Source organism: Ciconia boyciana, chromosome 2, assembly GCF_034638445.1.
Source record: "Ciconia boyciana chromosome 2, ASM3463844v1, whole genome shotgun sequence".
Lineage (NCBI taxonomy): Eukaryota > Metazoa > Chordata > Aves > Ciconiiformes > Ciconiidae > Ciconia > Ciconia boyciana.
The window spans coordinates 57856381-57871998 of record NC_132935.1 but is presented as its reverse complement, the minus strand read 5'-3'; the positions used below and the strand labels follow the sequence as shown (position 1 = coordinate 57871998).

At 37.1% G+C, this 15618-nt stretch overlaps 1 protein-coding gene across 1 annotated transcript in view; it reads left to right on the top strand.

Moving 5' to 3' along the window:
* Positions 1-15618, top strand: part of PIEZO2 (piezo type mechanosensitive ion channel component 2) — a 321244-nt gene that overhangs the window by 48231 nt on the left and 257395 nt on the right. The window contains exon 2 of the mRNA XM_072852760.1: positions 12049-12144. Within this exon, the coding sequence (XP_072708861.1) occupies positions 12049-12144 (96 nt within the window). The remainder of the gene's footprint in view (positions 1-12048; positions 12145-15618) is intronic.

The window sequence follows — 15618 nt, the reverse complement described above, 5'->3', positions numbered from 1 at the left end:
GGAATTTCTGCAAATCCTATTCCAGGGGAAGAAAACATTGCTACAGATGCCATGTAATAGAAAATCGATGTGTGGAAGAAGGCCTCCCACAAGTACCAGAGATTTGGCAACCTGAACTGAGTACCATAGATTGCAACACTTTGGGGACAGAGAAAGTGTCTTGAATGATGTGCATAGAAACAGATGCAGTGTTAACATACGTACCTTGTTCTTTCTGGGGAATGTTTCTACTCAGAATAAATGCACAATGAAGATGTTGTTTTTGCTTTTCTTAAATGACTATATGCACTCTGTCTTTCTGTTTGAACACTGTACCAGGCCACGGTCCTGTTTCAATGGTAGGACTTCTGATGATAGATGTTTTTCACTCAATGCTAGGTAGGCGTTGCATTTGAAACCCATAGTAAAATGCATCTGTCAAAGAAGGACTCTGTCTTGCAGAGACTGTGGTCATGTCCATGTGAAATTTCATTGAGAATCAGATGAAATTCAGTGATTCTACTGAAATTCAGTAGAATCTAGAGAATCTACTTCTCCAGAATAATCAATCTTACTGATCAAACCAGATTTGCTGTTATAAAGTCTCCCAACATCTTCCTGGGTTCTGCAATTCTTTGTGTTCTCCAGGATCCTTTCCTGGTTCCTAGTTATAAGAAATAGTTTGCAAGGCAATTCATGGCATTCCTGAGTAGATTCCTATAGTAGATCGAAACTTAACTTCTTCACGATAAGAGAAAATTACTTAGCATATTTTAAGGAGAGAAAGAAGTGCACAGTTCATCTTCAAACAAAAAGTGATTTATTATTTTGTACAAGAAATATCAGTTTGTGATAGTGACACTGCAAGAATGAGGGACTTGCATCTGCTTTACGCAATTGACAGATATCCTGGAGATAACTATTTTTAAAATTCTGTTTCCTTTGGTAAACACTGCGGCTTTGTAGCACTGTCTGAAATGCTCCTTCATCACCCAGATTTATAGCTTGCAGTTGCAACCCTCTGAGCCCTTTTTTCAATGATGGACTAAGAAAGGAAGTTTATCTATCCTTTCCTCTACTGGAATAAATAATGGCAGAGTTTTAAACACTGCATTCATATTTGTAACTTCACTAATGATGCTCATATTTCTTAGTGTTAACACCTCTCTGATGTTTAGTCATATTTATATTCCTCAGAGGTGTTTGTCTGGGTTAGTTTTTTGCTGCGTCCTTCATCTGACTCAGGGTTTTTTAGGACTGGTGTCAGTGTAAGCAACAGCTGGCAAAAAAAAGGACTTGGTTCTTTCTGCATCTTATGTCAATTGATTTATGGTAATTTATGTGTTTTAAAAGATGATGAGTGTGGATGGCTCTGAGGGATTGGTAACACATGCCAAAATTTTCACTTTTAATTGCTGGAAGAATTTAGCCGAGTAGCTGTTCGTGGTGTCTGATAGCTTCTTAGCGGCTGTAAATGAAGGTCTTGGTCCCTTTCTGCTTGTGGAGATTTCTCTGTCAGAGAAGTGTCTCCACATCTGTCCCTGGCTGATGTTGTGTTTAGCAGTAGCATTGTGTGACGTTTGGTTGTCATCTGTGTTCTGCGTTTGCTGTTATTTTTAGTTTTGAGTCTTGACAGGGTTATGCAACTGTAACAGCACAACCGGACTGCTCTCTCCGGATGTCCGGGGGGCAAGGAACACGCTTTTCTCATCCCATGAAAATGAATGAGGAGCAGAGTGATTTCTTTAGCTCCCACTTACTTTCCTAGAGAGAGGATGGGAAGCTTTGAGACAGAAGATAAGCTTGTGATTTTTGACATTATAAAAGGCAGTGGATAAAATGCCTGAGCTGTTTCTGGAGCAGGGATGAGAACGCGGACCGTCTCCCTTCTACAGGCAGCTGCCATGGCAGAGGAATACGACGATGTCTTCTTCCTCTTCCCAGGCCAATGAACGAATATATGTGTAGTGCAAAGTGCTGTGACTTCAGTGCAATGAGCTCAGGAAGTTGATTGCTCGCTATTTTGGTGGCTGGCATGCTGTCCTGATCGTAAAGCCGGAGGACAACACAGATCCCAGATTTGCCATCTATTTTTGTTGTGTAAAAAAAGGGAGACTCATTGCAAACTGCATTTTTCTGGGGGGGGGGGCAGAGGTTAGGACCACTGTTTTCTGAGTGGAGCTTACTTTGGCATGTGTTAATGATATGAGGTGGGTGAGGAAAAGGAAAGTGTGTCCCTGCAATGAATTTTAATCTCTGTGAGAGAAGAGACTGGAACTGAAAGGTATACATGTAAAGAAGTATCAAAACATCATAAATCAAATCCCCCAACCAAAAAAAAACCAACCTTGTCTCAAATTGATTAGTTGAGTAAGGGATTACCAACACAATGTAGAAATGTCAAAACCTTAAGGCAATGTAAGAGACAGTAGAAAGCCTTACTTTAGTTTCAGTCTGCCACTGAGCTTGAAATAAGTTAAAATGTGAAGTAGATCTTTCTAATGGGAAAACTTACTGATGATGGTGTCCATCATGTTTTTTACTTTGGAAATACTTTTATACTTAGTTATGTCAATGAAGCATATTGACATTGGATTTGCTTGTGAGGGCAGATGCTCCTTTCAAATACATTATTCTGAGTAAGGTGATGATTGTGGTATGCTCACACCTGAGGTCTTTTGTTCATTTTCCTCATTTCAAAGACATGGGGGCATAGCTCCTGTACCTAAGAGCTGAAAGAAAGAGGCGAACAAGGTGTTTTGTCTTCTCTCTCTGCACTCAATTCCCAGACAGTATTTGCCACAAAGTTAAAATCAGTTCCAGATAGTTTCTAGTGGAGAGAAAGCTTACTGATTCTGCTGCTCTGAGAAAGAGAGGAAAGGGGGGAAAAAGTCAAAGCAGAAAAAACCCCCAAAACCCTTTGGAAAGTGTTCACTGTCCAGCAATCATCTCTCCTGATGAGCATTGACCAGTGAAAAAATGTCACTGTAGAAGTGCTAACATGAACCAAATGCATAGTATTTATCTGTTTATCAACGCATTCATGTTTTTTTCCAAAAGAAAAAAGTTTTCTGTCTGGGTGTAGCACAAACTAGATATGTGATGCTACACAAAGCAGCATGATGTTGAAATGTTGGCTCAGAGGTGGAGGGGGGGGCGGTGTACATTAGCACAGCATTAGCAGCAGAGCTGTTTAATGTGGAAGGAAGGAGTGTTGGTTGATATAGGAGGTAACTTGTCCTGAGCTAACACAGTTCTGTGTGGTTCTGCACTGCACACTGTAGGCTATAACCATTAATTTGCTCTAAAAGGATGATAAGATTACATGCATTTCACTTAACTGTCTTGCACAGCAGTGTGTCATTCCAATCTCATCTGTCATGAGCATTATTTTAAGTGGAATTACTCAGAATTGAGTGAGAGCAAAACTGTGCCAGGAGTTAACCCCTTCTTCTGAATTTCAGTAAGAAGAAATAAAGTTCACAGATAGCTAAAGATCGCTGGGCAATATGCCTATCAGATACTTGTCATTATTAGAAAGTATAGGTCTTGAAGAGGGAGGGTTTTGGTCACTTTTAGAGTTTTATTCATAAAAATAGGTTGTTTACAGCATTTCTAATTTTGCAATGAGTGGCAATTGTTTCCTTGTTATTGTGAAGAATCTTGGAGGAAAAATTTCTGAAACAAATTTTGTATTTCTGAAACAGAAATTTGAAATGTGAAGAAGTGTTAGAAGATACAAAAATTAGCAATTTATAGAAGTAATATAACTTTCCTTTCTTCTTCAGAAACTGATAACACATTTCTTATCACAACAAACCATTTTTAATCTGCTTGTTTTATTATTTTTACTGCATTTGGAGAGTCACGGCCATGTCAGGTAAAAGTGGGAAATCCACAGCGACTTAGTAAGATTTGCACGTGTGTCTCTAAGCTGAAAAGGAGATGTGAGATTTGCTCCCCCTTGTACCTGAATGGTTGTTGGCTCATAACATTGTAGAGGAGACAAGAGTAACTGCTCCATCATCTTTCTGAGAGATTCTGTTCTTTGACTATTTAATACTGGATCGTTTTATCTAGCCAACAGTGAATGAGCTTAATTTTTTACTATGTTAGTTTGTAAATAATGCTCATCAGACAACAGAGCAAGCAGTGTACAGCCTTTTGGGTTTTCCAGTTTCAATGTGAGGTGAGGTGGGCTTCCTCCTCAAGCACACCCCTGCCCCCAGGGCCAAAGGCACCAGGAACTGTAAGGAAATACTGGAGGGCATTTTGCTAATATTTTGCATGAACACGTGTCTGTGTGTTTTGCTTAAAGAATGCTGCATGCAAGAACCCTTAGAAAAAGGAGGAAAATTCTGTTTTAATTTCTTCTTACATTTGCTGGTTGATATTAAGAGAGCGTATTAGTAGAAATTAAAAAGCTTTAAACGTAAAACATTTATGCAGATACAAATAGCACTAAATCGGACTTTTCTCAGCAGCGTTGATCTCTACTCTCCGTATCACATTATTGGAAATACTTGTCTGGCTAATGGGAGGTGAGGTTTTTTGTTTTGATTTGTTTTTTAACTCTTTTTCCTTGAAAAATCCTTTATTCACAGTAGTTCTTATTCTGTAAATTTTAAATCGCCTTACCTCTTTTAACATTTACATTTATTCCTTACTAAGCTCTTAGTACTGAGTCCATATAGTCCACTTTACCACGGTTTAAAATGTTGTTCAGGACTTCTGAATTGTCATTGTTTTGTCACCAAGGAAAGCTGTGTTTATGTTTGTAACTGTGAAGTGGATTGCCTTGGCATATAGGAATGTATATACATAAGGAGAATCTGTAGTGGCTTATGTTTTTGCATCTCTTAAGCTGGTTGCACTGGACAATGAAAAGAAAGGTCTTCCGGAGTTTTTGTGTGGTGGAGTTCCACTACAAGGCAATATTTTTAAGTTAGAGGTGAAGTGTGTATTTTTTGGGGAGGACATTCCCTTTATTGCTGTGGGTGGGTTAGCTCCTGCTCTGTCACTGATTCTGTAGTGCCTTTGCCTGTATGGGAGGGTAACTGAATTTAGTACTAATGCTTTTAGAAACACCACTGATAGTTTCTCACGTACTTTTGTTCTTATTGGCTGACTTTCTAGCGCAAATCTGGTCTCCTGAAGGGTGAGTCCATATGGTCTAATGCAGGACTTATACTTGCCTTGGTTAGGCAGTGTTTGGTGTCCAGTAAGATGATTTAGGGTAAAAAAAAAAAAGAATTAAAAAAAATCCCCCAATTTTGAATATTCTAAAGAATGTGAGAACTGGTTGATAAATGTCTTACTGGAGGGCAGCACAAGTGGAAAGGCCTAATATCATGTCATTAGGACAGTGCCTTACTGATAAGAGGAATCTTAACTGTATATCCTCCTGGAAGAGTTGACCATTCATGGCACACATTCATGGATGGTCTTGTAGAGCACCTTGGTTTGGAGGAAGAGATGTATTTGCTTTAGCAGTTGTTTTACTCTAACTTCTTAGACTGGTCTTTTGTACCAGAGGCTTTTCATCTTGGGTGTATACCAGTGTCTCATTCACATGTTATACCTAGTAGCAAAGGCTGGCTTCTGTAGCCTGTTTTAGTCATCTGAATTAGGTGTTAATTGAGTGTTTTCAGAATTCTGAGGATGTAACTGGTAGAAAATTTGATATTAACCATGGGATAACCATGAAAAATTACAGCATTAGAGACAGGAATCTGGTACTGAGTTCTCCTAGCTTTAAGATCTGGACACTTGGCGTCCTGGAGACCAAGCAGTTTCACAGATCAATCAGGTAGTGATTCCCTTTCCCTTTCATTTTTTGGTCCCTAGCTTTCCGAGATTTATTTCAGATCAGCTGGGTATAAGAATGTGTGAACAGCATCAGCTCTTTCAGCCAACAACCTTTGCCTGCTCAGGGTTAGACATTTTTTCAGCAGCACTTTTCTAGTGAATATTGTCACTGGATGTTTTTTTTGTCACTGAAAAAATAAGCATGAATGTTAAACCAAATTTTAGTCTAAAGGTAGCAATCTTGAAGAATATCCTTGCATAGCTTTCTTAATAATCTTGCAGCTGTAAAGTTGTTAAAACAGGATGCAAACACTATGTAATATCCTGCTGAAGTTAGAAGACACATGACTTCATTGTAGTTGGCTGAATCAATTTCTTCTCATGCTAATGCACACATATTAGTCTGGAGAGGATAACGCTAAGAACAATGTATAATATTCTCAAACCTACAGTAGATATATGCAGAAAAAACTGTTTTTACGTAGTTCTTGAACAGAAAAGGGTATAGCAAGCAATACATTATTCTGTTAACATTAATGACAGTGCCTTTTTAATAAAATGAATTCAGAAATAGTGAGTGGATGGCTAATTCTATCTTCGCCTGTCCTTTGTATTTTCTGTTGTTGTGGCTTTTGACACAATTCTAGCTTACAAATGAGAAGTCAGTAGCCCTTTGGTACTATGCCTGCACTCTTAAAGGCTGATTTTTTTGAACAGGTAGTTTCCACTTCTGAATTAAATACCTTTTCAAATTTTTGTAGAATAAAACTAAACACATCTTTTATGAGGCTATTTTTTTCCTCTCCTTTCCAAGGTCAAGCTCAGTGCAAATTCTTCTATCGCCACCCACTTTGCCCTCCAATATTTCTTATTTAACAGGTAAAATACAAATTATCCTCTTTAAGTAGAAGAAAGGAAAAAAACTGTTGCTAGAAATGTGAAATAATAACATGTAGCAGCTGTTAGAATTCTAATGTTGGAAAAACCCTCTATCTGCATGTAGAAACTCGGTGGTGAGTCTAAGATGAAGTAGTAGATTTCTTCAAGTTCAAAAGTATTCTTCTTTGGCTATCATATAATAATGAAAAATAAAATCTAGAAGAACAAGGTTACATGATGTCACATGATTTACGATTTTCTGTTTTTTTAGGATTCCTTTTTAAATTTATATGGTGCATACTGTACATATCTTAAAGAATTAAATGTTTCAACTTTATTGTAATAAAAACTTGAAAAATTATTTTTTTTCTAATTCTGCATTAAAGATATGGTTCAAACTAAAATAGTTTGAGCAAACATCATCTGTGTTCCTTAACAAGCCATAAATTGTGGGCTGTTTGGGAGTCCCTTTTTTTTTGAATGCATACATACAGAGCTTGTATATACTGCAGTCTGGGGCATTTAGAAGTGTATTGTCTAATAAAGGAAAAGGAAACACAATTTTGAAAGGTATCTCACTTAAGAGTATGTCCTTTTCACAGAATTTTAGACAATGACTTTGTGAAATCTCAGTGAAATGCATGTTTCAATTTTTTTTTTAATTTAGAAAAAAGCAACATACAATAATGAATGTCCTCTTTTAGTGCTGAAATATTGACTGTTTTTATTGACTATGCCAAGAAATATACAAAAAGCCCTTAAAATATTAGCAATCTGTAAGTTCCCAGGTGTAATGTCAATTCTTAATGTCAAGAAGAAAAGAAAAGAACTCAGTTCTTGTGTAAGGCTGTCTAAGGAGTTGTTCTTAAACCCAACATATTCTGATACTTTTATCTAATATAAATTATGGAACATTGTGTTAATAATACTACTCAGCATTGGGGACTTGTTTTAAGACTTTGTACACAACTATTTGCTCTAGTGATTGTCGCATAATAGGAAAGATTTTCTATTATAATAAAATTAATCCTCTTACCTGAGTAGTTTTACCTGTATGAGGTAATTATTACACTCACTTCCTAACAAATTTTGTAAAAATATTTTAAAATGCGCTCTTCATTGCAAGATTTAAGTGTTCAGAGCTGATTTATGTTCTGTATTAGTCCCAGAATATGTCAGCAGAGCAGGCTAGAGATTTTTTTGTGCATATTTTTTTTAAGATATGTATTACATGCAGCAGGATTAGTGAATTATGAGTACATTTACAGACATGGTGAAAGAGAAGAACGTCAGTTATCTGTGACTGTAATTTTGCATTTGTTTGAACAAATGACTGTGTGACAGGAAGATGAAATATTCCACAGCTATCATTTTTTGCTACAAATAGCTTGCATGTCAGTCTTTTGTGAAAATTTTATACCTCTGCATGTTACTTTTTTCACTATATATTTCTTTGACTGCTATGTCATAAAGATCTGTGAAATTATCATAACTTTGTCTTAGGTGACATTCTGATCCTGTCTTTAAAGGTAGTATTTTTTTAGCACGCTATGCATTAAAACAGAAATATTTCAAATAATCACTTATGAATGGAGAAGTCAGTCTTATATGTTATAAAGTGCTCTTTTGTTGCCACCCAAGGGAAGGTGCCCTAAAGTACTTCAGCTGATGATAAAAAAGCTAAGTTTGCTTCTAATATACTAATGTGCTGTATATCAATAGCTCTGTTTTTTATGTCTTTTCACAATTGTGTATTACTGCTGTAATTGGACTCTGAACAGCAGCAGAACTTCAGAGATGTAAATCACATTTCTGGAGTTTTGTTACTAGAGGCTGTTAGAAAACATGGTGAGAAATGTGGTTTAAAAAAACACTGAAGAGAAGAAAGTGTGTATGGACTTTGTATGTACGGTATATTTACCTATTTAAGCTTTTTGTTCAGTGTTTGTTTTAGGCAAATGCATATTTCTGAAACTAAGAAACTGAAGGGTTTCCTGGGTACTAATAAAATTAACACTTTCAGCTTAGGAAATTTTTTTTTCCCAAATGTCTTCAAAATATTTTTATATTTCTGCAGGATACTTTATATGAAAAAAATATATAAGGGAAGATTTGTATGGAGAATTAATCTCTGTTAATAGTCCAGTTTATGTAGTTGCAGAAAAAAAAAACTTTTGAGAACACAGTCTCCTCAGGTCTAGAAATAGAAAGCAGTAAATTTTGTGGTAAATATAGTTCAAGAATAATTCCTCTGAAATTAATTTTGCTAATCGATTAGACAATTTCGAGAAGAGGTAACAAGCCTAAAATGCTAAAATTACATTAATTTTGATACAGAACTGATAGTGCAAACTGACCAATGCAACCCAGATATCCAGAAATTTCTATATGACCTGGTTTGCCAAGAAATTCCTTTGTGTAGGTGCTTTTTCTGTTGATGGAATTCCATTGACCTCAAATGGGACTTTCCACTGTGATGGACATCTGCGTACAGCTCCCTTTGCAAAAGGAGACCTTTGTGAATGCCAGAGGGAGTGCAGAGGATGGGTTCATTTGCTTTTTTGGGTCAACCTTTGTTGTTGTATTAGTGACAAACTGAAGCTGATTTTATGCCCAGCAACTTGTTCTAGATAGTTTTGAGTATTAGAACTTAGGAATATGTGTATTTGACAAATAATGTTGCATTGCAGTGTAAATATGTAAATACAGTGCAGCTGCTGTTTTCTAATCTTTTATCTTGCTAAAGAGATAAAAGCTCATGGCTTTTTGCTCTGGCACATTAGCTTGGTAAGGCACTAATCTCTTCAGCAAAATGTACAAGACTAATGGAGATAAAGAAACACAATATGGAAATAGTGAATGGACTGAACTTAAAAATGTTGCAGCTAGGTTTTGGGGTTTTTAATTTATTAATTCTGAGAAATGTATTGCTGGTGCTCTTGCAACTGCTTAAATAAATGTTGGTTTTCCAGGCAATGTCTAGCCAAGGTTACTAGTTTGCTGGAGGACGCTTCAATATAGATAGAGGTTCTAAATATTTGACGTGGACTTGTTAGCAAGGCATTCATCGACATACGGCTAATAAAGGAGGGTATCTAAAGTACACAGTTGCTGTTTTCTATCTTTATACTGAGCAAACTGAGTGCTAGGTGCTCCACAAGAAGTGTAGCAAGCTCAATTCTGAAGAAAGAAGAAAATGTGTATGATATTGCACTGAAATCAAGTAAGCTGTTTAACATGATTAAAAGCTGATTGACACGATCCCTGTAGTAACTGGGTGGTAGTATTATCCGCTAATACTATTATTCTGCTATCAGAATGACTGAGAACATTGATCCTTGCCCTTGAATACTGGTGGAAAAGCCTTCAGGCTTTACATCAGCCTTGAACCACTATCGTACCTTTTTCTAAGAATGTCAAAGAACTTTTTTCCACCCCAAATTAAACTTGCAAAAAGGTTGACTTATGGATTTGTCCTGATCTCAGGAGTGTCCTCTTTGCCATTCATTCCAAGAAGGCCACTAATGGCCGTAGCACATCCTGTGGTCCTCTGCAGAGCACCCTGAGAGTAGGCGCATAGTAGCAGGGCTGACTCTCTCTTCTCAAGTACATTCATTTTAAAGCTCTGAAAATTGCTTACAGAATTCCCAGTGGGATAGGTCCTATTTACTTTATCTTGCAGTTTTTCTTAGTTACAAGTGTAGCTGTAAGTCTTTGGGTGGCCTTTAAAGGCTGTGGCTGTAAAGGGAGCTGAAGAAGTAAGTGACAGGAGCAAGTTTAAATTCTTACGGGCAAATGAGAAGCTGCTCTTAAGCATTCTGGATTTCACTCTGAAAAACCCTCTATCAAGCTTTGATGGATTTCATAGTCCTTGACAGATTTTTTTTTTTTGAAGGCTGGTGGCAGAATCATGTCAGTTTAGAAGTAGAGCATAGATGCTTCTTGTCCTTCCTTCTTGCCAGACTTACCCATAAAGTTCGCACATTTCTTGGCTAAGCTGCAGACGTGGAGCATAAATCCAGAGTCTATCAGGGCTACTAAGGAAATCAAGTTGGTTGTTCAAAACATTGGTTAGTTTGGAAAACAAAAACTGTAGCTATTGTATGGATTTGTTTGTTACTAGGAAGACTTCTCAGTTTTGTATTTATAACTAAAATGGACAGGTGTGATGAGGATGAGGACCAATTAATGCTTAAGTTGTTAACTCATTTCTAGTATAGTCTCCATGAAATTTCATGAAGTGGTGACTTGAGAAACTTGTTTTCTTTTGGAATACATGTTTCTGGCAGGACTAAGGCTGTATCTGTCCTCCAAAACCAAGTTGTTTTGTATATAGTTGAGAAGACTTAATTGATACTAGTTATGTTCTGTGAGTAAATAAATGTAGAGGTTAATTCATCTCCTGACTCCTCTGCAGTTGGCTTATCTCATGGGAGCTGTTCAATGTAGTAGGTCTCATAATATTTCAACATCTGCTGCACAGTGGAATTACAGATTACTTTGTCATTTTTTGTTGTTTTTATCCTTTCTGTATGGAAGTCCATATACTCCTCTTTCAGCACAGAATATGAATTACATTCTTTGAAAAGATGCGCCTTGGTTGTAGCAATATTGCCGCTTGCTGTAATGGCCTGCTGGCTTGGATACTTTCAGGAAAATACATTTACACTAAATTTTTAAAATAGAAAAGGAAATATTAGACAAAGTTAGCGGAGCAGTTCCATTCTTTGGAAAAACTTGTATAACAGCAGTTGCAAGTTGCTGTGAAGCCCTTTTTCATTTGTAGTTCACAACTTCTCGCTGGAAGAACTTTGTAAGAGCAAACAAATGGGTGACAGTAAAATTCAAAGACCCCTGTAATGATTTAAAGACACCGCTATTTTAAGGATAACTGGTGATTTTAGCCATGCTGTAATTTGGAATCTGAATATACTTCATCATTTTTCTTCATTATTTACTGATAATCCTTAACTGTAATATAATGAACTTGTATGTAGCTTCTTAAAGAGAGCCCATAAATATTGATTTATGCATCCCTTCATATTTTTGTGGGGAATGGTTTAATGAGTTTATGTATGAGGAAAGTAAAAAGTTTAGATAACAACTAACTTGGCCATCATTGTGGACAAAGTCTTTGTAGCTTGGATGCATCTTTTGGCTAAACTTAAAATATATATTACTGTGAAAATACTTCAGAACTGTATTTAATTTTATTATTTATTTTAAGCATAAACTTGAATACTTGTGTAGAAATGGTTTAAATAAGTGGTGAAAAGTTGGTAAGGTAAATAGTAAACTCAAATAGGAAATGCTTTGTGCTATTGAATTTGATTATCCCAGGCTGATTAAACAATATGTTCTTTTTCTTTTCTCTCATCACAGCCTGTGCTTTCCGTTACAATGGGCTCTCCTTTGTCTACCTCATCTACCTCCTGCTCATTCCTCTGTTTTCAGAACCCACAAAAACAACGATGCAAGGTAAGATGTTCGTTGCTTCATTCTTCAGAATGAGTGGTGGACACAGTATGTGCAAATCCTTTGTGTAGTAGAAGGTGAAGTCCTGAGCATTTTCCCCTCATTAAGTGAGCTAACTTGTAATACATACTGTAAATTCCCTGACACTGTAGTTTCACTATATGCTGGCTTTGGTGCTGAAGGACTTCCAACCATGATACCGTTCTTGCCCCAAGGTGCAGCAGGGGTGTCTGACAGGGGTACTGGGAGATCCTTTATGGCATTATTTCACCTGGAATACTGACATAGTCTGGGTGAAAAATTAGCTTTCAGAACCTCCCCCCCCCCCAAGCCATGCTATCATAGACTGTGCCCCGGGTCTGGATTTGTAGTTACTTTTGAGAATTAAATGTGGTCTCAGATTTTTCATCCAACTGTATTTTAGGCACTTATTTAAACATCACTGTTATCGTGACTTTATACAACTGCCTTAGTAAAAATAAATAAAAAGGCTTACTGGTAGAGATGACAGATAACTATCTACATCAGGCATTCAAGCATTTATGTATCACATACCAATTGAACTTGTACAATTTAAAATATGAAAACAATTATGCAGACCTATAAAGACAGAAACTATTTCAGAAGTATTACATTCTTGCTGTATGTAAGAGGCCTGTTGTCTGTGTAAAGGAGTGGCTTCTTGGGAGTCAACAGCAATGGCTGTATAACAATATCAAAACTTAATGGTTTGTGATCTGTTGGTGGAATTTGCAGTGAGGATGCAATCACAGATTATTATCTACTGGTGTGCTTTGTCCCCTACTAGCCTGTTGGATGAGAGTGCCGATGACTGCATTTCAAAGCGCTAATGCTCCTTCAATCATTCTTGTTCCTGCTTACCTGATTCTCCTTCAGGCCAGTACAAAAAATAGTATCATGCAATGCTAAAGTCAAACAGACTCATCTCTCATCTTTTCCGATGGAAATAATGTGAAGAATATCCTTTAGAAAGTAAGCTGGTTCCATGGCACCACTAACAAAAAGGAGGCATTTAGAGAGGTCCTGAAGTTATACTGCCTTATCTGATACAGACTTTGGCATAATTCTTCTACTCACAAATCCATTGTCATGGCTGATGGAAATTCAGACCATTTTAATCAACATAGTTTCCTAAAGAAAAAAATTGGAAAATCTAGGCTCTGAGTACAGTGACATCTGAGTTTACAAGGCCTCTAGGAAGTTCTTACCCAAAGATTTTGGCACTTTTTGTGGTTTCCTGGGCAACCTTCATCTTGACATTGTTCTGCCAGGGTAGTTTCTTAGCAGTTTGGATTTACCCCGCAATTCACATGTTTTCCTGTTTCCTTAGAAGATCTTGTAGATATTCCAGGTTCTTCTTCAATCCCATGTCTGTCTTCTAAACACTGGTCAACAGAAACTGATACTCTTTCTTACTTGAAGAGCTCACTGTGATTTGACTGAGCAACAGGTTGACACCAAGCATGTAGTTTTCAGTGTGTTAGCTGAAGAATGACATATTTTCAAATGGTTTGTAGACGGGTCCCCTTCTAAACATCCATTTCTGTGTCCTGCCTATAGTTATGGCCATTGGTCCACTTCCCCTGAGAAAAGACATGTATGAAACTTTTCTTGAATTTTCTGAGACGAGTTCTTGGAGAGTCTCACATTCTGGTTTAGAGTGACCCCTCAAGCTGTCATCCTTTTTTCTCTTTACTGAGAAGATGAAGAGAGGAAGCAGGAGTTTCAGAATTGTCTGATGAACTATTCATTACTGCATGGCACGTAGTGACAGCACCAATCAGTTTTTACAAGTGGAAGTACAACTTTTGCTTAGTACCAGTTTTTACTAATGTTTTCCATTAACCATTAGTTTGAGGGGGGAAGGAGACAAAACTAAAGAATACCTTCTGGTTTCATCTGCTTGTGCATATGGTTTCTGTTGATGCAGATTTTCACCCAGTCTGTGTATAGGGGAAGCTGTATAAGGAAGAGCACTTTCTCCTCCAGGTTCCAGCAGGGAGAAGCAAGGCAGAGTTACATTTGTGCTATGGAAAGCGTATCCTGACCTATCCTAATTATGATGACTCACTGTTTTGCTTTTATTTTAGCTAGGATAGATGCCGATCCTTTTTTAAAATCTTTGAAGGACTTACCAAAATTATATCCTGCCACAGTTCATTTCACAGGCTAGATTAATTTAAAAGAGAATCTGCATTGAATTAATCCATTTTGCATTCTTTTTTGGTTTTACTTTATAATTATTTGGTGTGATTATAGTAGTATCAATTGACAGAGATACCCATGGTGCTACACAGTCTTGACACCTAAGCTATAGGAAAAGAAGTGCAAAGGATTGCACAAGGGTAGTATTATTGCTAAATGTTATTCATAAATGGGATATGAGTTATAAATAGATCAAAGTCAGATTTCCAAAAATTGCTTAGAGTGGGATAGATTTGAATTATACCAAACTTGGAGTCTTTGTGAATTGCAATTGAAGTATCTTGACAGAGCTACGAAGCAAGGCAAGGCCTCAGGTGAGTATTAGGATGCTTTTGAGATCTGGTCTGTTAGCAATAGAGTTCAAATCTCTCACCCCTTGGTGAAGAAGCCATCTTCACGAAGTATTACAGTACCGAAGTGGAAAAGGTCTGATTATCATTTGTATTTCATGCCTTAATTCCTACATTTATATCATGTCTCTCCATGCTCTTCACTTCCCCACACCATTTTTCACCCAGTTTCTACCAGTCAATCTAAGAAACTAACACCTTGTCTCTTGGCAGGGGCCCATACCAATTGGGTGGGCTTAGTTTATGTTGACTGTGTAAGGAGCCAGCTGAAAAATAAATAAAGTAAGCATAAAAGGTAGGAAATCCCACTCTAGGTAAGGCTGTCAGTCATTTTTACAGGGGAAAACTACCAGGGTGGTGTGAGAACGGAACATCAGTAAATGCCCAGCTGTGAGTTAAAGTTTCTCTTAAAAGTCCTGAAGGTGGCAGTTGAGAGGAGGGCACTCATTGGAGAATTTGGGTGCAGCTTCCCAGATAATATGCAATTACTCTGTTGGTTTTGTGTATTTTGCTGCCCCTTCTGTGCCAGGAGAAGTGATTGACAGGATAAACAGAGCCGTTTTCTAGATGCCAAGAGCGACAGTGGAGAGGCATCCTAATTCTCTCCTTTTAGAGTCTAAAAAAGTCTATTTAATTAAAACTAATTCCTGTGTGATTTGATAGACACTAAATAATCTAGTTTGCATCACTGATGGCAGCAATCTTTCTTCAGAGGAAAATGCTTTCTTAGGACTTTGAATAGTTTCCCCATATTGTGTGTCATACCGCAATACACTTCTGAATTTCATATTATGGTATGTTCATGAGAATTAATTTCTTATATAAATTCAATATTTCTGAGTGTAACTATTTTGTCCCACTATCCCTGTCACCTTTTTAAATTGTGCACATATGTGTGTAG